We start from the raw sequence: 23,796 nt of genomic DNA on the forward strand, positions 1-23,796 counted from the left end.
GCCTTCATGTGTTCACCTATTGTACAGGATTGGGATGTTTGCATCTCAATCCCTAGTGTACAGAATCAATTGTATTTATAAGACATATGTGACTCTCAGATTCTCTTAATCATGAAAAGATTATTGAAAACTACTCAGCATTTCTTGTAGCTTAAATCTATTAATTTTCATGTGTGTAATCAACTGACATTTATATACATAGGCTCTTTGCTTCATAAATATTGACATGCTGAAATGAGTTTTTAAGCTGTGATTTCCAAAGAGTTTGCATTACACTGAAGGCATATTTATTTTGCAGCCTCTCTTGTAATTACACATTTCATCTATGTAATAAAAATCCAAAAGACTACTGGAAATCACATTAAAATTAGTGCAAAACTGAAAGCCTACATATTATTATTTTTATTACTATTAAAAACAAGAGTTGTCTCATATTTTCTACGTTTGTATGGTTTCCATTTAATGTTCATAAGGATCCACACAAAAGACACTTCTAATAGGCCACTTCCCTTTCAAAACTTGCCTTTCATTTTGTTACAACAAAAACTAGTTCCCTCTAAAATGACTGTTGATGTGAGTGTGTATCTTAAAGAAATAATTGTATCAATTTTGATGTTTAAAACAGAAAACACACATTAATATTTTAAGATAGGCTGTTCTTAACCCTTTTAACCACTAGAATTTTTATCCTTATTGAATGGTACATAAAGAATTGCAAACTACTCTTTTCTTGTAAAAGAGCTCAAATCTGACTTGGAAAATATACTAGTGCTACAAAACAGGATATATTAATGAAAGATTTAATGTTTTCATGTTTTGCTCTCTATTACAATTGGCATGGGATAGTTCTGTTCATCATATATCAGTAAGTGTATTTCAGGACAATATAATCTGCTAGTGATTTAATTTTATATTAAATCTCAGATAATTGTAATAGACCAATTGTTTTCCAAGTGATTTGTAACAGTCTGAATGTCATTAGAAATGCTGCAAAAAGTACATTTATGGAAGTGTTGATTTCATTACTTTTTCTTCGTGTACTCTGTGAATGCACACTAATGGAGAACGCTGCGCCTGCGCAGGCTCCAATGGATACTCTTCCAAGCTAAAGTTTGAAATTTGGCGGTAACCCCGCCCCTCTCCCCAGAGGGTATAAAGGGCGCCCTCCGCGCCCGCTCCCCAGTTCCTTTTTTTCCGCCGCAAAGCTCACTTCGGACTCTTCGTTCTTATGTCGACCACGCGTTTTAAGCGTTCCAGATTCCGACGGTCACGCTAAGTGCCTTTTCTGTCTCGGCGAAAGCCACGTCGTCGGTACCTGCCGCTTTTGCCTGGCCTTTACAGCTCAGGCCCGAAGAAATAGAGCTGCGAGACTCTGCACAGCTCTTTATGAAAAAACTCTTGCTCCTGAGGCTTCTACTTCCACCTCGGCCTCGATGGCGTCCAGGCCTGCTCCATCGGTATCATCCAAAACCTCGAAAACTTCGAGACCAAAACCGGCCAAACCGCCCTGCACGGTGACCACCGCTACGGTTTCCACCCGGTCGGGCAAAATGGGCCCTTCATCGACTTCGAGTTCGGTGGCTTCGGCCATTTCCACTCGATCTCGCCTGGCTTCGCCGCCATCTTCTTCCGCCATGAAGATTGCCTTCAAGAGGGCTCAGGAGGAATCCAGACGGGCCCAATCTGACTCGGCAGCTGTGTGCCCGATCTCCCCGACGACGGGAAAATCGCTGAGGGTCGCGTCGAAGCAACCTCCAGCAAACAAACGAATGATCCAGAGGTCGTCCTCCTCAGCGTCTTCGAAGAAGGACGTCCCCTCCTCTGTGGCTTCCTCTAGGAGATCCTCTCCTATCCAACCACCACAACGCCTCCGCTCCTTTTCCTCTCCTCATGGTCAGTCCTCGGATGCGGACGCTCAAGCCTCCCCCGACCGGTCGGTCAGGACAGTTATTAAGGCTCCCCAGCCGGCACCATCTCGTCTTCCGGCTCGACAAGAACTTTTTCCCCCGGCTCAAACACCCGAGAGGGATAGACAGATGACGCATTTAGCCCGTGCCGCCCAGGCTTCCGCGTCCAAGGGCGTTCGTCCACAGCCGGCTCCCGCTGCTCCTGAGGTGATACCTCATTAGGACTCTGTGCTTGTTTCTCCTCCCCGGTCCCCTCAAGGACCCGAGGAGGATGACCCCGATATCGAACACCCGAGTCGATCCTCTCCGCCTCCGTTGTCTCTCTCGGTCTCGACCTCTCCCCGCCTCACGACGCCTACGTGGTCGACCCACATTCCCCAACGGATAATATCCGGGCTTTCTCCGACCAGATGGTCAGAATGGCAGACGCTCTGGGGATGGAAATTAAGCAAACCTCAAAGGCTGTTACCGACCCCGTTTTCAAGAGGGTCCAAGCCCAAGCCCCGCCAGCCACCTTGCTGCCTTTTCTTCCATACCTCCTGGACGTAATCCAGGCATCTTGGAAGACTCCATCTTCCAAGATGCCTGGAAGATGCCATACCTCCAACCTCTAAGAAAATAGAGGCCTGGTACCGAACCGATGACGAAGCCTTGGAATGGCTCAAGCATCACCCTGACCCAAACTCCATGGTGGTAAAGGCCTCCCAATCGTCGGGTCGACAGTCCAACTCCCCTGCCGACAGGGAAGGTAAACGATTCGATGCGGTAGGCCGCAAGCTGTACTCCGGCGCTCTCCTCCTTTGCCGTATGGCGAACTACGGGGCCTGCATGGGCGCTTATCAACAGATCCTCTGGAAAAAAGCCCAACCTTTCTTCGCCAAACTTTCTGACGAAGACCGGTCAGTCCTTTCGACCCTCCAACAGGAGGCGGACTCCCTCGCACACCACCAAATTCAAATGGCTAAACATACCGGTGATACCGCCAGAAAAATGATTGCCCACGCAGTCGCGATCAGACGGCATGCATGGCTTCGGTCCTCAGGACTCTCTTCTTCCTCTCGACAAGTGATCGAAGACCTTCCTTTCGACACCCAGGGCCTTTTCAATTCTGCTACTGATGACAAACTGAAGTCCAATCATGACTTCAAGATTCTCGCAACAAAGTGCGGGACCGATCAACCTCAGACTCAGCGGACCCGATGGTTCCCGCAACGGTACCGTTGCTACCCTCAGCCTTTTCGTCACCAGCCGTTTCGACACTCGTCGAGCTTGAGTCACCACAGTCATCAGCAACAACCTCGCCGCCAGCACCAGGTCCCGAAAGGTCGGGGCAAGGGTGCTGCAGCTATGCCACAACCCCAACGACGGGCCTGACGCCCACTCTCTCGGGGACTTTTCTACCTTCACTACTACTGCCACTGCCATGCCATTCCTAGGCCCCGACCAGATCCTTCCTCTCTGCTCTTTCCTCGATCGCCTAGCTCCTTTCTACCGCGAATGGGAGTCTATAACCTCAGATGCCTAGGTTCTTCGCATTGTCAGAGACGGCTATGCCTTGAAATTCGAAACTTTGCCCCCCACGGGTCACATCCTCCACACCGACCCTTCACCGGAAATATGCTTCGAGGTCGACTCCCTTCTGGCGAAGGGCGCAATCCAGCCTTCTCCTTCCGAGCAGGACACTCGAGGTTTCTTCTCGAGATACTTTACGGTTCCCAAACGGGGCGGAGGTCTTCGGCCTATCCTCAACCTGCGAGCCCTAAACCTCTTCATTCTGCCTTCAAAATTTCGAATGGTCTCGGTGGCCTCCATTCGCCCGATGCTCCGACACGGAGACTACTTTGCCTCTATAAACTTACGCGATGCGTCAATCCCACAGACGCTTCCTTTCCTTCAAGCTCCTGGGACAGTCTTACCAGTTCACAGTTCTCCCTTTCAGCCTCGTCACGGCCCCAAGGGACTTTACGAAGGTGGTCGCCGTGGTGGCAGCGCACCTCAGAAAACAGGACATAATGGTCTTTCCTTATCTGGACAATTGGATGATTGTCGCGTCCGACCCCTCATCCCTTCAAAACCACGTCTCTCAAGCTCTTTCTCTTCTACAACGGCTGGGCCTTCAGTTGAATGTCTCAAAGTCCCAACTCCTCCCGACCACAGAGATCTGCTTCATTGGAGCTCTCTTCAACTCCATCGCGGAAACCGCCTCCCTACCGAAGGACAGGTTCCTAGCCCTTCAACAACACCTTTCTCTCCTCCTCCGCAACCGCAGGATCCGAGCCCACTCTGTCCAAGTTCTTCTGGGTCACATGGCCTCCACGGTCATGGTTACTCCTTTCGCCAGACTACGTCTCAGACCTCTCCAAAGATGGTTTATAGACTCTTTCAAACCCCATCGGCATCCGAGCTCAATGTTTCTCACGGTACCGAACCAGGTTCGCCTCTCCCTTCGTTGGTGGCAGGACCCAGCGAACGTTTGTGTGGGACTTCCCTTCCATCCCTCCCTCCCGTCAGTCACCAACACGACCGACGCCTCCAATTTTGCGTGGGGAGCCCACATGTCAAACCTCACCGTCAGGGACCTTTGGTCCATCCAAGAGAAGTCTCACCACATAAACTTTCTAGAACTGTTATCAATCTTCAAAGCCCTCCAGGCGTTTGCTCGCTTTCTTCCCCACAATACTGTTCTGATACAAACGGACAACGTAGTAGCTATGTACTACATCAACAAACAAGGGGATACGGGCTCGAGAAAACTGATGGCTCTCTCGATGGACATTTGGCTATGGTGCATAGCGAGACACATAACCCTGTCGGCGGTTCACCTTCCGGGGGCTCAAAACACGCTAGCAGACTCTCTAAGCAGAATAACAACCTCCCCCCACGAGTGGCATCTCGATCCCGAAATCCTGAAATCCATCTTCGACGATTGGGGCTGGCCAGCTCTGGACCTTTTTGCCTCCCCCTCGAACGCTCAACTTACTCGCTTCGGAGCGAGACTACCTCCAAACTCGACTCCGGGCTGTCTCGGAGACACGTTTCTCCTCGACTGGACCCTCGAGCCCGTCTATCTTTTTCCTCCCTTCCCTCTCATCTCGAGGGTAATAGAGAGACTCTTTCTAACGCCAACATCGGCCATCCTGATCGCCCCTGCATGGCCACGCCAGCCGTGGTACCCAACTCTACTCCGGATGTGTGCGGATCCTCCCCGCACTCTCCCAACTCTCCCTCATCTACTATCTTCACAGAAGGGACAGGTCCTCCACCCCGACGTCCCGTCCCTACACCTGACTGCCTGGAGGATACTTCCTTAAATTCTCTCCACCCAGACCTGCAGGTGATCCTTCGTGCCGCCCATAAGCCGGCCACGTCAAGGGCCTATGCTTACAAGCTTGCAAAATTCCAAACTTTCCTTCGGGACCGACACGTCGATCCCGCCTCTACTTCGATCCCGCTGGTCCTGGACTTCCTACTTTCTCTTGCGGATCGTCAATTCTCTCTGGCCTCGATAAAATCCTATCTCGCTGCTCTCTCCTGGCATTTCCAACGTCAGGGACAACCCTCTCTCTTTTCTAACAACCTCATTAAGACCTTTCTTCGAGGTTACAACAACCTGCACCCTCCAGTTCAACCTCCGACTCCCGGATGGAGCCTCGAACTCGTCCTTTCTCAACTAGCTTCAGCTCCCTTTGAACCTATGGCCTCTGCAGACCTTCACCTTCTTTCTTGGAAGACTGCCTTCCTAATCGCTATCACCTCTGCGCGCAGGCCTTCGGAACTGGCTGCTCTTCGGGTGGACGAACCCTACCTCCGTTTCCACCACGACAGGGCTGTTCTTCGCCCGGACATCACCTTCCTACCTAAGGTGGTCTCTGCTTTTCACCTTAACCAGGACATAATACTTCCTGCTTTCTTTCCTAATCCTTCTTCTTCTTTGGAGCGGAAACTTCATCTCCTGGATGTCAGGAGAGCCCTCCTTTTCTACAAAGACAGGACTAAGGACATACGTAAGTCACCTAGACTGTTTGTGGCTTACGCTACCCACAAGCTGGGCGAACCACTTTCTTCTCAAAGACTCTCACACTGGATTGCTCAGACTATCGAACTCGCTTACCAGCTGGCTAAACGCCAACCCCCCTCTTCGATCCGCCCTAGATCAACGAGGGGCCTTTCCACCTCTACTGCCTTCCTGAGGGGCGTCCCTCTCGACTCCATCTGTCGAGCGGCTATCTGGTCCACTCCATCCACCTTTGTTTCACACTACAGGATGGACTCAAAGAACCTCAAGGACTCGGCCTTTGCCAGGTCTATCCTTTCCTCCTGCCTTGCCTAACGTTTTTGCCTTACTCAAAACCAGTTTTTTTTGGTTATCCTTCTTACAAGCTGACCGCTGTCATTCAGCCTTTATGTACACGATATGTTCATGGGTTCATTAACATAGTGCTTGTGTACTATACTTACCCACTGCACTGAAATGTATTTCATGAATACCTCTACCTCTGTTTTCAGGAAATGGGTCTATACTTACCTCTGTATTTTCTTACAGACTATTGCTCACATACAATGTTGTGATTGTGTTTTGGGTCCTAATAACAAGGATCGGTTTTTTTGCACTATATGCTGTTGCATCGTTTTCTTTGACTGTTGCACTTGCTTGTTTTTGCACCTTGTGCTCAATAAATGTGTTGTTTGGACACTAGACTGGTTATCGGGTTTGCTATCCCACCTACCTACACCTCAGCTTGCTAGTCTCCATTAGTGTGCATTCACAGAGTACACGAAGAAAAAGGACAGGTTGCTTACCTGTAACCGTGTTTCTTCGAGTGTACTATGTGAATTCACACAATCCCGCCCTTCCTTCCCCACATGCAAACCTCTCCCTTTCTCGCTGCCTTTGCGGCGTAGGAACTGGAGAGCGGGCGTGGAGGGCGCCCTTTATACCCTCTGGGGAGAGGGGCGGGGTTACCACCAAATTTCAAACTTTAGCTTGGAAGAGTATCCGTTGGAGCCTGCACAGGCGCAGCGTTCTCCATTAGTGTGAATTCACAGAGTACACTCGAAGAAACACGGTTACAGGTAAGCAACCTGTCCATATTTGTACATGCATTGTGTGATCTTTTAATATCTCTGAAATATCAATGCCTCAGTTTTTCAGAATGTAATTAAAAGATACAATGCTGTAATAATGTTGTGATATTTCACCAACCATTATTTTCAAATCTTCTGAATGCTTTGCTTTACTAACAGTAATCCACATATTCATCCTGTTCCCCAAACCTTTGCTGATTATGTGAATAGCAAATTCCTGTTGAAGAAATATTTACTGAAGAATACATAACGGGAGAGGAGTATAACTCTGAGAATAAAAAAACTGAGGAAACAGATTATGGAAACAGAGGAGTAGACCACAGTGAAACTGAAGTTGTGGTAGATGGAGATTTAGGCGAATATGACTTTTATGAATATAAAGAGTATGAAGAAAAGCCAACCAATCCCACTAATGAGGAGTTTGGGCCTGGTGTTCCAGCAGAGACTGATGTCACAGAAACAAGTGTAAGTTGGGGGCATCTGAGATACTCCTTGAAGGGATGGGGTCATGACTAGGTCATTATATGTTGGTCTACATTTCTGTCATGGTTTATGGACTCAAGCCAATTAAAGCATTTTATGACTTCCCAATACAAAAGTCATTGAATGCTTTTCAATACAAAAACTTTTTCATTACTATGTGTGAAGGAAGATAGAGGAGCGAATGCTTTGTTTTTTTTAGTGTCTGAAAAGCTGAAGCAAGTAATGCCTAAAAGGTCTGTGATCTCATTTGTATAATTGATCCTCACAGCAATGTTGATTGCACTTATTTCATGCATATTTTCTGTGTGTCAATTCTGACTGTTTTTATGATAACGAGCCTCTTTATTCCTAGCCGGGATTGTTCTTGGACGATCTGCATTGAGAACCATACTCAAAGCCTTTCCAGAGCTTATGCTCAGTGGCACACACACTTTGGGCACTTCCAGACATGATTAAAACACAACTAAAAGTGTGTTAAACTAACCCATTTTTGCACACGTTGTAGTCCCCATCCCCTTCCAGAACCTCGGAATTTCCCTCCTGAGGTGGCTACATGCACCCAGCCACTCTCCAGCCCCTCATTCCCTCCCCCAGACTTACCTCATGGGCTTGCCTCTCCGGAGAGCTTCTGGAGTTACTTCAGAATGACGCTGGAGGAGGGGGGAGAGGGAAAATCCCCCCATCTTCCAGCATCATTGTAAAGTGACTCCACAGCTTGCCTAGCAAGCCCAAGGTATAAGTTTTAGAGGAGGGACTGAAGAGCTGGGAGGGGAGGGGGGTTATTATCCCACTCCTCCGGGCTTTTGGAAGCCTAAAGACACGAGTCCCCCCAAAGGTACAATACCCCATTAGACTTGGGCCTAGCAAGAAGGCCCGGATCTCATGAGGTATCTAATTAATTTGGAACAAACCAAGGAAACCTTTGTTTGTTCTGAATTAATTAATTTTTACCAGAGGCATCATTTGGATGCCTCTAGAAAAAAAACGAGACAGGTCCCAGTTTTTGGGTTTGTCTAGATGGGCCTCTAGAGAACAACCATGAATTTTGTAATCCTTCATATTTATTTTTTATTTATTTGGCTTTTCTAGTGCTAATGTGTAAGTTCCCCATTTAGGTAATGTATGCCATACTACACTCCTATTGGCATCCAAGGTTAAATGATAATTAAAGTTTTTATTAATGGCCTTAAAAACATCAGTTCTATTAAAATTGTTCTCACTTTTTCATTTTGCACAATATGAAATTATGCTGCTTGTGACAGGTACACTAAATTCAGGAGAATAGGTTTTTTAAAGTTATTTCCCATGTGTAGTGTTTTTTAAAAAAACATATCACCTTTTTGCCATCTATATATGCAGAACTTTGTTGTAGAGAAAAGGTTAAATTATTTTAAAATAACTGAAATGTGGTTCCTTCTTATCTGCACTAAGCCCATTCCTTTAAAATGCATTTCCAGTATGGAGAATGTCATTTTAAATTGTCTGTTATAAATATATGTATTAAAGCTGAAGAAACTATTAGAAAAAAATATAGCAGTCTTAATTCAGATGTTTTAACAGTTAGCTACTTCAAGTCCTGGCTCTGGACAACTTTGTCCACTATAATTTCTCCGACTTTGAATTTTTAAAAAAGTGATCTTTCTTTCCCATGGCCTTTTTTATTTTTATAGTAAAAATGCTCCAGCTATTTAGATTCATGTTGAAAATACTACAAAAGTTTTCATACATGTCTTCCTTTAATTAGAAATCAGTGAAATCTGGGAATCTTTAGATGACCCTTTCCTTCTTAGTAATTAGATCTATAAGGTAGATCTGGATTCCAGCACTGGCGGGGGATTAGACAAGTTCCCAAGCTTTGGTCTTCCAGATGTTTGGGACTTCAGCTTCTGGAATCCCTGATCATTGGCCAAGACAACTGAGGTTCGAAGAGTTAGTCCAAAATATCTGGAAGACTAGAGTTGAGAATCACCAGACTAGTTGATCTTTGGAATCATTTTCATCTTTGTAGTTCTGTGATTTTAAGACTTCAGTTCTAATATGTTTGTCTCTCTGTATATTGACCCAACAGGTGAATGGCCATGGTGCTTATGGGGAAAAGGGACAGAAGGGAGAAGCTGCTGTGATTGAACCAGTGAGTATTTGGAAGGCCAAATACTGAAAGTTTGCAAATTATATCAGAAACAGGACACTTCACATCATGGAGATTTCAAGTAAATCATATCCAGAAAGTCAGCATCGTGGCAGGACTCAGCTGTTCTTCAAACATAGGAGCAAAATGAAGGAGCAAAAAATGTCTCCAGCTTGTTAATGTGGAGGTCCCAGGGAGTATGGGGATCTTATACAGTCTATTAGCTCTACTAATTTTGATTCAGAACATGCTCTGTTACATCACTGTGGCCCAGTTTTGGAAAACATCTTTTGCATTTGAAGGTTTTTCGTTCATTTCTCAGTATATTTACTGTCAGGGTTTTTTTGTGTCAGGAGCGACTTGAGAAACTGCAAGTCACTTCTGGCGTGAGAGAATTGGCGATCTGCAAGGATGTTGCCCAGGGGATGCCCGGATGTTTTGATGTTTTTACCATCCTTGTGGGAGGCTTCTCTCATGTCCCCACATGGATCTAGAGCTGATAGAGGGAGCTCATCCGCGCTCTCCCTGGGTTGGATTCGAACTAGCAATCTTCAGGTCAGCAACCCAACCTTCAAGTCATCAGTCCTGTCAGCATAAGAGTTTAACCCACTGTGCCACCAGGGGCTCCATTCCTGGCAGTAATTGAGGAGAACCACTGTCAATTTGTTTTGATGTCACTGAGCTAGATGATGTCATGTAATATGTACTGCACCATTTCTACGCTTTGCATTCTAATTCCATATTAAAATTGAGTTGCCTTAAATTCAGTGAGGCCTACTCAGCTATATATGGGCTTGCAGAAAAAAACCCCCAACATAAGTGTGCATAGATCGTAGATATTTTTATTCAACTGTATTGCTAAATTGTTGACTGCCTTTTTATTCTACTTTGCCTTGTGGGGTGCCCAAGGTAGTTCACAACAAAATACAATAAAATAGAGTCATATAAGATACTATATGAAATTTAAATTGCATTGCCTGTGTACACTTTTAATTTCTTTAAGCGTCTCTGAAACTCCATGTTCAATCTGCAGAACAAGACCTTTAAGTATAAAAAATACATTAAGTAATAAAAATAAATTAGATGCATTTACATCAGAATTTACCCTGGCCTCTTTGTGGGTTGGTACAAATGCACTTATGTGAGACGATATCTTGGAAAACAGATATATTTTTATAGATAAGAGAGAAAAATATTGTAAACATATTTGGACCTTACTGGGGTAATGATATATCTCTGTAACCAAAAAAGTTAGCAGGTATGCTAAAAGCTGCACCCTGTTGAAGTAGATAACAAAAGACTGATTTGAATGAACAGACAAGGAGTAAGCTAGTCCTCGCTAGCTTACTCCCCTAGTCTTGCTCTTTGGTTGGAGAATGGCTATTCTAAAAATGAGGGCTTTTGGGATGTATGGAGAGTCTCTGTGGATTCGGAATCCCTAGTAACTTTTTTTTTAAACAAAACTTCTGATCACATGGAGCAGCTGCAAATATAAAAGAGGTTCTCCTTTGGAACTGTTGCTCCTCATACAAAGAGAGGAATCATTAAGAGAGTGGTGTTAGCTTTTTCTCTCTGTTCACATGTTAAAATCAGTGTAGTGAATGCCTGTTTGATTGTAGATAAATTACATCATCTATAATCTTAAACTGGAATTTGTTCAATTTTTGAGGGGAGGATTATAAGAGAAAGCTTGGTTTTCCCAGAGAGTTCTATTCAAACTTTGAAAGGCTCCTAAGGTGAGTTTCCCATTAGTCTGCTCCACAACTCCTCTTTTCCAGAATGTAGCTGGCAGCAGCAGTTATAGAGACCTTTATAGCCAATTGCAGTGACATTGATAGCAAACCCTTATGGCAGTGGTTCTCGACCTGGGGGTCCCTAGATGTTTTTGGCCTACTACTTCCAGAAATGCCAGCCAGTTTACCAACTGTTAGGATTTCTGGGAGTTGAAGGCCAAAAACATCTGGGGACACCGGTTTGATAACCACTGCCTTATGAGATGCTCTATTGTGGCTACATTTAAGTTTGTTCAGGAATCTCCATTGCTGATGGAGACCATGGACAATGCAATTGCATCTGTATTCTAGTGCTATGCACCAGACCTTAAAGATGACAATTTAGATGCTCCTATAGTTTTTCCCCAAGCACTTACTTCTTCATATTTGGAACATTAAGTTTCAGAGTTTTGGGAAAGTGGAGATGGTAGAGAACAAGCCATGGGAAATGCAAGCACTGGGCAAATCTTGGCTCATAACATTCCTGCCTTTTTGAGCTTCCACGCCCCTTTCAATTTTCAACCTTGGCTTCCTTCCATTACCAGTTAGGATTTCTCCTCCCCCATTCCATCAGCTTATGTCCTTTAGATATCTGGCCATAGATGATGCATGGACTGAAACAGCAGTTCAGTCACAAGTCAAAGATGAAACACACTGTCAATAATAAGAAAAGACATTTGCACGAATGTGTCCTATAGAATGTCTGTCTCTCTTTGCTACTGTATATCCTATATTGTATCATAGGCAAAGTTCCACTCTTGCAGTGAGAGGAAGGTAATGTAAACATTACAATCCTAAACCAACAAGAATGTGAGCATTAGGGAGGTTTGGAAGCCACTCAAAGTACTACTGAAGCAACCAATGTCTAGTTTTGGTTTAGTTTCTGCTAGACATTTTTTTTACAATTAAAAAATTTACAGTGAAAAGTTTTGGATAAGTGTCTTGGAAGTTGAAACATGTCTCTATGTTTTTGTTAGAAACAGAGATATGCCATTAAAATAGCATTACTAAGATATTAATTCATCTACCAATCTAATTAACTTTTAATTTCTTTAAGCATCTTTTAATTTCTTTAACCATCTCTGAGACTGCATGTTCAATCTGCAGAACAAGACCTTTAACATTTCATTTAGCATTTCTTCCTGCAAAAGATGAACAAGCACTTTGAGGAATAGTTTGATATAGCCTGTAAAACAAAAAGATGGTCTCCTTCATAGTGGCAAAAATGTGCAACAAATGTCAGAAATAGAAGGATTTGTACAGATGAGAAAAGCAGAAAGATTAATGTTGTGCTAATTGTGGAACGTTCTTTGCTTTCAAAAATTTCCAACTAATACAGGTTGTTTATGTTTCTCCATAGGGGATGCTTATCGAAGGACCCCCAGGACTCCCAGGACCTCCGGTAAGTTCACAATCCTTTATATGTCATTCTTGTTACAAGTCTTGTATTGGATGGTAAAACTGATTTTTTGCATAATGGCTTGATATAACTGATGCAGATATTGTAATATAGCTGCTAATAAGTACCACATAAAATGTAGCTTTTCAGTGAGAAATGATCTACAAAAAAATGATTCTTTTATGGTTTTGTTTCTGTTGAAAAAGTGTCTGGTTCATACAGAAAACCTTTTGTCCATCTTCTCTGAAACAGGTTGTGTAAAACATTACTCTAGACCAGTACTTCTTAACCTTTGGTCCTCCAGGTGTTTTGAACTTCAGCTCCCACAATTCCTACCAGCTGGTAAACTGTCTGGGATTTCTGGGAGTTGAAGTACAAAACACCTGGAGGACTAAAGTTGAAAACCACTGTTCTGGACAGTTATCTAATATACTGTAATTCATTCATCATGTCATTTCTCTTCATAGGGTCTTATGGGTCCCCCAGGTACACAAGGTCCCACTGGTCCTTCTGGTGACCCTGGTGACAGGGTAAGTCTGTGTGGGTTGTAAATGACTGAAGGAAATGTGCCAGGTTGGGTGATTGGAAGCATGTCTAGTTTATGAAACAAACATCCCATCCTGTGTGCTGACAAGTGAAGATAAGTCCATCCCTCTTGATGTCTAAAAAGTTGCAATCACAGCATAATAGCTGGCTTTGCTGTATAAGGTGCAGACTATAGTTGAAGTGTCGGATTATGAATCAAGAGATCTAGGTTATAGTTTCCACTAAGCCATGAGTCTCACAGGTGACCTCGGGTGACCTCACAGAGTTATGTGCAGTGTATTCAAATGGATATATAAATTTTACTCATTTGAATACACTGTAAGTACACTGCATTAGGCAGTGGTACTCAACCTTTGGGTCCTCAAATGTTTTGTCCTTCGAACTCCCAGAAATCCTACCAGCTGGTAGGATTTCTGGGAGTTGTAGGCCAAAACGCCTGGGGACTCACAGATTGAGAACCACTGGCATAAGGCTTAATGCTCTTGGAACTCTCACCTTGTGGTCTAAAATAATGGAGATGAGCAAAGGTCTCTGTATAAGCTACAAAAGTAAATTTATTCTGCTGCACTGCAGCTAGGGCATTAAAGCTAAATAACATACTGAAAGCTTTAGGTCACAATCAAAGCTTCCTCTGCTATTCCTTTTATCTCTGAATAATCTAATAAATTTACCCAGGAAGATGGCAGTGACAGAGAGCATTCATCTATATATTGGGAACCTCAGGTTCAAGAAAATTCCTTGGTGTTTTTGTGATGTGCACATCATGCACTTGCTTAAATAACTATAATGGAAAACACATTAGAGACTTAAAATTCAATGAACACACTGTTCCCAAACTGATTTTTTATAAATAGGAATAAAGAACATCTGCTTATTCCTAGACCAATTATAGTTAATTTTAAATTGCTTTCAATATGATCAAATGTAGGTGAACCAGAAGCACAACTGCCTTTTTCTTTCTGTTTAATGTTGCATTTGAAGGGATGTTTTTCATATCTCCTCTTGAAGAGAAATAATGTTTCTTGTTCACTGACTGGAGACCACAGATGAACAACTATCTCCATGGAAATAAGCAGATACTCTTAGTGTTCCATGTGTCATATCTTCCATACTGAAAGTCATTATGGTCTGATTGTAAACATATACTTATTTTATCTACTTCTCTGATAAGACAAGGTTTGGCAGGAGGAAGAGGATAATTTTACTCTCTGAACCCCCTAACTCACACCTTCATGTCTAGTTTCATTAGTTATTTTCAAGTGGATTTTTCATCATTGGAGGTTGAGCGTTTTCTTGGAATGGATAAAGTACACAGCTGCATGTATCCCTGTTAGGGAGCATTTAGGGCTATGTGAAGGTGAAAATCAGTCCCTGAAAATTCTCCCTGAGTTTCACAGTGGGGCCTGGGGACTTTGAGAATATAGAAGGGAGCTCAGTGGATGAATAAAATTGAGCCTGACCATGTATCCCATGGGAAATACTGATTTTACCATTGATTTAAGACTCATCTTCTTTAATCTTGCCAGATGTGTACATAATCATAACACCCAAAATACAACAACAAAAGAAACAAAACAAAATAAAATAAAACCCAGATAATGTACAAAAGTCTATTTCTAGTTTTGAAAAATCAGTATTTATGTATGTCAGGTCACTTGTTGGAGTGGCACATCACCATTTTGGAATATTCTATTACTACTACTACTACTACTACTACTACTACTACTATATTTGTGTCCTGCTTTTATCTCTGTGATTGAAACACAAAGTGGTTCACAACAATTTAAAAATGTAATTCAAAACCTCCAGCATGTAAATATTAAAATAGAATTAAACATATTAATTGGTTAAAATATTTTTGAACACTTAAAAACAGTTAAAATACTATACAGCACCCTTCTGGCTTACTTTCAACAACTTTTTTCTTTATTAATAGCCTGCCTGAATAAAAAGGTTTTAGCCTGTTTCTGGAAGGACAATAGGGAGGGGGCATTCTGGCGTCTCTAGACAGAGGGCTCATCCAGACAGCCCTTTTAATGCTGGATTTCCCACAATTAAAAGGGGGGGCATCCAGATGACATCCTAGAGAAATGCTATTGAATTCACCACAAATTAGGAAAACTCTGTTTTGAGGTGAGATAATTTGTTAGTGGGTTTATTCTGCGCTTTAGTGGAAGGAGCGGGACAATCCACTACTTCCGCTGTCTGGCCTGCTCCCTCAAAATTTCTGGACTTTTGAGGGCGCAGTCCAGATAGTAGTCCCTCATTCTTCCGAGCTAAATTAGCTGAGAAAATGGCAAGAACACCCTAACCCCCTCCCCAAAAACCCCCAAAGCCCCTTTTAAAACTAAAATAACTGATCTGGACTGTATTAGAGTGGTGCCGGAGATCTCATGGCATATAGGAATGATGCACCAGGAGAAAGGGTGGGAAGGAGGAAAATCGCTCCCGGCCCCCCTTCTCCTGGTGCACCATTTCTACGTGCCAGGAGAGCTCCAGCACCACTCTAATGGAGGCCAGGTAAGTTATTTTAGTTTTAAAAGGGGCTTTGGGGTTTTTTGGGGAGGGGGTTAGGGTGTTCACGTGTTCTCCCAGAAGGATCCGGGAGCGTATCTGGACACCCACCCCAGAAAACATGCGCTTTCTGGAGCATGTGTAGATTAGGGACTGGGAACATTTGCATTTTTTAAACATGAATATTCTCAGTTTAAAGGTCTGTCTGGAAGTGCCCAGAGTATAACAGAGTCTAGGGGCAGTTACTGGGAAGGCCCTTTCTTGCCTTCCCAGCAGACAAGTTTGCTATGGTGGTGGGACAGAGAAAAGGGCCTCTTCTTAGGATCTTCAGCCCTGAGCAGGTATAATAATAATAATACATTGCATGGAAAGTTCCTTGACAAAATTGAAGGAAAAGCTGATAAGGAGAAGACCTGGCTCTGGCTCACGAATGGGACCCTGAAGAAGGAGACAGAAGGCCTGATCCTTGCAGCCCAGGAGCAAGCCATCAGAACAAATGCAATCAAGGCCAAGATCGAAAAATCAGCTGATGACCCAAAATGCAGACTGTGCAAGGAAACCGACGAAACCATTGATCATCTCCTCAGCTGCTGTAAGAAAATTGCACAGACAGACTACAAACAGAGGCACAACTATGTGGCCCAAATGATTCATTGGAACTTATGCCTCAAGTACCACCTGCCAGCAGCAAAGAACTGGTGGGATCACAAACCTGCAAAAGTATTGGAAAATGAGCATGCAAAGATACTGTGGGACTTCCGAATCCAGACTGACAAAGTTCTGGAACACAACACACCAGACATCACAGTTGTGGAAAAGAAAAAGGTTTGGATCATTGATGTCGCCATCCCAGGTGACAGTCGCATTGACGAAAAACAACAGGAAAAACTCAGCCGCTATCAGGACCTCAAGATTGAACTTCAAAGACTCTGGCAGAAACCAGTGCAGGTGGTCCCGGTGGTGATGGGCACATTGGGTGCCATGCCAAAAGATCTCAGCCAGCATTTGGAAACAATAGACATTGACAAAATTACGATCTGCCAGCTGCAAAAGGCCACCCTGCTGGGATCTGCGCGCATCATCCGAAAATACATCACACAGTCCTAGACACTTGGGAAGTGTTCGACTTGTGATTTTGTAATATGAAATCCAGCATATCTATCTTGTTTGCTGTGTCATAATAATAATAATAATAATAATAATAATAATAATAATAATAATAATAATAGCAGCTTTATTTATATTCTTCCCTATTTCCCCAAGGGGACTTAGCGCAGATTACAATGCACTAAAAAACACATAGAGGCAAACATACAATGCCAGGCGATATGATCCACCAAATAGCTTGGACCTGAGGAATGTAGGGCTTTTTAGATCATAGCCAGCACTTTGAATTGTACCTGGAAACAGATTAGTAGCTGCTAGAACTTGTTGCAGCAGGGTAGTTGTGTGCTCCTTGTAGCCAGCCCAGGTTGACAGTCTGGTCACATCATTTTAAACCAACCAGAGTTTCCAAACACTCTGCAATAGCAACCCCAAGTAGAGCATATTGCAATATTTTAAATAGGATGCAACTAAAGCATGTACCACCATGGGTGGATCCAGCATTTGACACAGTTAACACACAAGTTTTAAATGTGTAAAGGTATCCCTGGCCACCGCTGAAATCTGTGCCACCAGGTTAAATGCTGGGTCCAGGAGTACACCTCGAACTATGGATTTTTGTCTTCAGGAGGAATGTAAATCTGCCTAGCATGGATTCCTATTCCCTTGTCTGCTTTCCGATTGACTATAAAACCGCTTCGGAATGTATGTAGCCCAGCCCATATTAGGCCTTCAGTCATGTCTGGCCAGGGGTTTCTTGGAAGCTGAGCTAGATGAATGGTATATAATTTTAAAATAACAAACAAATAAATTGAAATTACCAGTAGGGAATAAAAAGTGAAAATCGGTTTGGGAAACTGAGATATTCCATCCCTGAACATGTGAGTGTATTGGTCCATTAAGACCAATAGTTACATGTAGATCTGCATTAATAAAATGACTTTCTCTCTATAAGATGAGAACCACCATGGCTTAGTGAGCATTAGACTATGACTCTGGAACCAGGGTTCAAATTCTTGCTTGAGCTTGAAAGCCTACTGTTCATTTGGGCACATCACATGTAAATGAAGGTGAGAGAGAAGCAGACTGCTCAACATCTTTCATTATAGAATCATAGACTCATAAAGAGACCTCATGGGCCATCCATCCAGCAGGAAAATCACATTCAAAGCACCAGAATAGCTACTCCCAAAGCTACTTCATCCTTGCAGAAGGGGCTGAATGTAACATTAAGGCTTTAGTACCTTAGCACTAAATTCCATTAAGTGTTTGAAAACTAATAGATATCTGGCAAAATGTATAATTCAGAATCCATCTGTGTTTCCATTTGTCTAATAGCGCTTTGAATTAAGGCTTACGTGTCCTGTCAGGAGGCCTTTTTTGCAATTAATATAGTAATTAAAGCGGTCTACATGTATTCATGCTGTGAAGATACCGTACTGTGACTGATGTAAAAATGAATTTCTCTTGGCATTACAAATGACAGTTCACTGAAATATTTGTATCTGGAGGTGCAGAGAATATATTTCATGGCGGCTGCTACTTAATTGGGCATTGTTGCTGAAACTACATAGCATGACGGGCGTCACAACTGGTATGCACACAGAGACACACATCAAAAATGGTGTCTTAAATTAGTAAGTGAACAAGAAGTTTGTGAAGAAAAATTCTGCATCCCTATTGTCGGGGGGCCCAACTACACTGCACCATTATTACACTTAATGATAAAAAAACCCTTACTAATTTTTTTCAGCCACAAATGGACTTTTAGTTTGGTATGTAGACTTTTTATTGTTGTTCCTTTTGGAGTCTGTGGAGCCTGGGGCAGATAATTGGTTGCACAGTCCCACCACAGGTTTCTGTCCCCTGACCTATTTGTAATCCAGATTACATAAATACATGTCCACATTAATCTACTGGTTTTAAAAAAAATAAATTTACATTGAAGTACATTCTTAAATGAACATTTTGCACCACATTTTGCACCACATTTCCCCCCCAAGAAGATACATTTCCAAGTGTATTTTATTTGCAAAGACATATTTCTAAAACAATTTTATCTGACAATTCACATTATCAAACTCATTTTGACATGAATCTGAAATTTCTTAGCAAAGAATGGCTCTAAGGAGGAATTAACATGTATTGAGTGCATATACTAGCATCACTTTCCAGCCTTGATTCACATGGGTGCAGCAGATGTTTTTATTCACATGAACAAATAATCTAAACTTTAGTGATCCACCTAAATATGATACCTCTCTCTTTTATAAAAGGTGCCCTAAAATGTATACACACTTTAAAAGTTGATAACTCAATTGATGTTTTCTTTTCCAGGTTAAACCCATTGGAATTCATAGTGGAAGTTAGACTAAACTTTGAATAAAGGAAATTTAAGATGCTATTAGAAATGTGAAAACATAGTTGAAGTGCAAAGACAATTTAGGATGGAGTTTTGAAGAGATCCACTGATGCAATTCACCATTAGTCGAATTAGAGATAAGTTTGAATCCAATTGAACTGTTCAGAATGGCAAACTATCCAGCAAAGATTGTGTGGAGTGACGAGGCTACATTCAAATTAAACATCAGTCACAGATGCACAAAAAAGGTCCAATTGATCCTCTGGATGATAAGCCACACCACACTGTAACTCCTGGTAAATTAACATGATGTTCCACCATAACATGCAGGTTATCAAGTCCCCAGTAGGTACAATTGTGGTAGTTAATTGAACCATTTAATTTGAATGTGGCTTCATCACTCCACACAATCTTTGTAGGAAAGTGTGTCATTCTGAACAGTTCCATTGGATTCAAACTTACCTCTGTTTTGACTAATGGCAAGTCGCATTGGTACATCTCTTTGAAACTCCATCCTAAACTGTCTTTGTACTTCAACTATGTTTTCACACTTCCAGTAATATTTTTAAATGAATTTCCTTTGTCCAAAGCTTAGTCTGACTTCCATTATTAATTCCAATGGGTTTAACCTGGAAAAACCCCCCCATCAATTTAGCTATCAGCTTTTAACATGTGTATACATTTTTGGTACACCCTGTTGTAATGCTATTGTATTTGGCCTTGGAAATTGAAAATGGAAAGATTTCATTTATAATCATGGTACTTCATGGCATACTGAACCAATTTTATTTTGAACCAATTTTATTTTGCAACCCATTTTGTAAGGATTGCTTTTATAAAATCTTTTTGGAAAGCCTAGTAACTATGTAGGTTGCCAAAATATCAAATACTGGAAACACAAGTCTCCTTCTAAATTGGAAAGATTGATGTTGATGTAATAATTCAGGAGAGCTTTCTGACTTATTAGGCAATATGACTTTCTCCTGAAATGTCCTTTTTGCTTTCAAGGAAATAGTTGAAATTGTTTCACCTCCAAGAACAAAAGACAGTTCAAGGAGGTCTCTAAAACTCAATATATAACATTCATCAAATTTTTGAGGCTATGCAACCCTGCATCTCACGTGTGTGTGTCGTCGTCTTCTTCTTCTTCTTCTTCTTCTTCTTCTTCTTCTTCTTCTTCTTCTTCTTCTTCTTCTTTCTTCTTTCTTCTTCCTCCTCCTCCTCCTCCTCTTCTTCCTCTTCCTCTTCTTCCTCCTCCTCCTCCTCCTCCTCCTCTTCTTCTTCTTCTTCTTCTTCTTCTTCTTCTTCTTCTTTCTTCTTCCTCCTCCTCCTCCTCCTCTTCTTCTTCTTCTTCTTCTTCTTCTTCTTCTTTTAAAAAAAACACCTTGCAATTTTGAGGAAAAAATAGATTTTCCTCCCCTGTATTTTTTCAGTTTGTTAGAAAAAGACAAAAAACACCAACAATAAAAAATAGAAGAACCCTTTGGTGCTAGTAAAGAAAATAAATCCTTTACCATAAAAAACATAAATTACCCAAGACCTTAAAAAAAGAACTATAAAAGTATTTATAGGCAATTATACTCATGTGAGACTTTACATCATCTTAGATAAAAAATACCTGCTATATAGTTTTAAAGAATATGATGAGATAATAAATACATTTCCTCATTTGGAAAGAAAATATTCCACCACTCTTAATTTTTTCAATATTTGCTTCAACAACAAAATAAAACAAAACAGGAAAACAACTCTTATTTTCTGCCCCTGAACATCTTTTAGGCTTTCTCCAGGCTTCACATTTCTGTGCAAAACTGGCCATTTACATTTCAAGGGTGTAGCTGTGTCCATGTAGATATGTATCTGTAGATTTTGTTGAAGGAAACATCAATTATGATATTTTCACAAATAGATCATTGGCTGAAACAAAAATTACATTCCATCGGGGAAAATAATGTTCATATCATTGTGTTTTCTTGATTTGAATTATCCTTGCAAGTTTAATAACGCAAAAGCACAGCCTTATTTTCCATTTTTAGTGAACGGATAATGCACATTGTTCCAAATAAACATACATGAATTATACAAATTTATGTGTCCCTTCCATATCTCCTAGGGTCCACCAGGACGTCCTGGACTTCCAGGTGCTGATGGTTTGCCCGGTCCCCCAGGAACTATGTTAATGTTGCCGGTAAGTCAATTTTACTCTGCAAAATTCATCTTTTTGCAGAGTAAAAATGCGAAATGATGAATTTATCATTTTTCCTAATAGAGGATTTAATTCAAGACCAGTGATACAAAGGAATGTATCTTCATCTTCAGTGAGGAAGGGTATTTCGTATAGGAATGTCTCTTCATTTTCAGTGAGGAAGGGTATTTCGTATAAGATTCTCTCACTGAGTAGGTTACAAAGTATCATGAATTTTTCATTGTAAGAGTGAAATGATGGGTAATGATTCATATATCTTCAAAACCCCAGTTGCGGAGTGTGTAAAAGCACTAAGCTGGAGACCGAAAGGTCCCAGGTTCAAACCCCGGGAGCGGCGTGAGTGGCCGCTGTTAGCTCCAGCTCCTGCCAACCTAGCAGTTCGAAAACATGCCAATGTGAGTAGATCAATAGGTACCGCTCCGGCGGGAAGGTAATGGTGCTCCATGCAGTCATGCCGGCCACATGACCTTGGAGGTGTCTACGGACAATGCCGGCTCTTTGGTTTAGTAATGGAAATGAGCACCAACCCCCAGAGTCAGACATGACTGGACTTAACGTCAGTGGAAAACCTTTACCTTTTTACCAAAACAAGAAATATTTTACAAAAGAAAAACATGGATATGTATGTATGTATGTATAAATTCATATATTTACAAAAAAAGTCTTAAAATGTGAAAAAGCAACAAAAATGTAATCTGACATGAAATTAAAAAATCAAATATTTACATCACTTACCTCAACCAAAAGCTAAATATTATTTCAAAGTTAGCTAGTAATACTGATCCAGCTTTGTATTTCAGCCATAAGCTTTAAATAACATCTAATCTATTGTTCCCCACAGCTAAAAATGTTGAAAACAAGACATTAATGGTACAGGTATCAGGAATTAAAAACTCTGAAATATTCTAAAATTCAAAATTATCCACATTGGTGGATGACATAATTACACATTTGCATTTTCTGAATGTTCAAGCTATATGTGCACAACATATTTAAAAATGTTTACAGTTGCCTTCTGGCTAGGTGTATAAGATGTATATGCAGAAAATGAAAAATCAGCACATACCAGTTTTCAACACAGTGAAAGAAATGTTTTAGGCCAAAGAAGCTAATATCTTAATAAGCTTGGGCAAGAGGTTATTCCAATATGTTTGAAATTGAGTTTATATTTAAAATAAATCTTATCGTTTTACACAGTTTCGCTATGGTGGAGGTGGTGAGAAAGGCCCAGCGATCTCAGCTCAAGAAGCCCAAGCTCAAGCAATTCTTCAACAAGCCAGGGTAAGAAGGAAATACTCTTAAGTTAGAGATGGAGAAGGGTACTTTCCCCATTCTTGGCGAGGATTTTCTGAGTTAAAACATTAACATGTTACCTAAAATGGTTCTCAAATTCCTGGATTTTGCAGTAGAGCCAACTCCTTTGTTAGACTCTAAGACTTCTAGACTCTGAGACTCCAGTCCCATCTACACTGCCATATAATGCAGTGAAATTGCATTATATGGTAGTGTAGATGGAGCCCTTTAAGGAAAAAAATGTTTCAAAGTATGGTTAGTGGAAAAACAAGATAGGGCCTTCTCAGTGTTTGCTCCTATGCATGTGAACTCCTTCACTAGATGTGGTCACTTCCTTACAATTCTTTCATTGGCAGGCAAAGACTATTAATATTATTATTCATACAGACTTTTTGAATTGATACATTTTAAGAAAAACACATGTTTAAGGATACTACTTTATATTGTGCTATTTTCTTTGTTTACCCGCTTTAGTGTATATTTTAATTTGTTTTAATTTAGCAGTTTAAATCTGCTTTAAAGTTGAATTTTTATTTGTCTTTGACTATATTGTAATCATATTAATTTGTCAGCCGCATTGATTCCTAAACTTGGGTAAAAGGTAGCAGATAGGTAGAGATGATGATAACAAGAAGTAATAATAATAGTAATAATAATAATAATAATAATAATAATAATAATAATAATAATAATAATTCAGGAAGCTGGCAAAAGAAGGCTCTTCATGGGCAGTTCCTGGGAAAAATTGAGAGCCAAATTGACAAAGAAAAAACATGGCTGTGGCTCACAAATGGAACTTTGAAAAAGGAGACGGAGGGCCTGATTCTGGCAGCCCAAGAACAAGTAATTAGAACCAATGCCATCAAAGCCAAAATTGAAAAGTCGATGACAGATCCCAAATGTAGACTCTGCAAGGAAGCAGATGAAACAATAGATCACATCCTCAACTGCTGCAAGAAGATCGCACAGACAGACTACGAGCAGAGGCATAAGACCG

At 41.6% G+C, this 23,796-nt stretch overlaps 1 protein-coding gene across 5 annotated transcripts in view; it reads left to right on the forward strand.

Moving 5' to 3' along the window:
* The window catches only part of col11a1 (collagen type XI alpha 1 chain), a 314,486-nt gene that overhangs the window by 109,936 nt on the left and 180,754 nt on the right, over positions 1 to 23,796 (forward strand). For 4 of the 5 annotated variants that reach the window (XM_008109137.3, XM_016993102.2, XM_016993105.2 and 1 more), the window contains 6 exons: positions 7,203 to 7,457; positions 9,544 to 9,606; positions 12,736 to 12,777; positions 13,242 to 13,304; positions 21,414 to 21,488; positions 22,704 to 22,787. In XM_008109137.3, the coding sequence (XP_008107344.1) occupies positions 7,203 to 7,457; positions 9,544 to 9,606; positions 12,736 to 12,777; positions 13,242 to 13,304; positions 21,414 to 21,488; positions 22,704 to 22,787 (582 nt within the window). The remainder of the gene's footprint in view (positions 1 to 7,202; positions 7,458 to 9,543; positions 9,607 to 12,735; positions 12,778 to 13,241; positions 13,305 to 21,413; positions 21,489 to 22,703; positions 22,788 to 23,796) is intronic. The other variant, XM_016993104.2, reaches the window with a different exon arrangement.

This window comes from Anolis carolinensis, chromosome 4, assembly GCF_035594765.1.
Source record: "Anolis carolinensis isolate JA03-04 chromosome 4, rAnoCar3.1.pri, whole genome shotgun sequence".
Classification (NCBI taxonomy): Eukaryota; Metazoa; Chordata; class Lepidosauria; order Squamata; family Dactyloidae; genus Anolis; species Anolis carolinensis.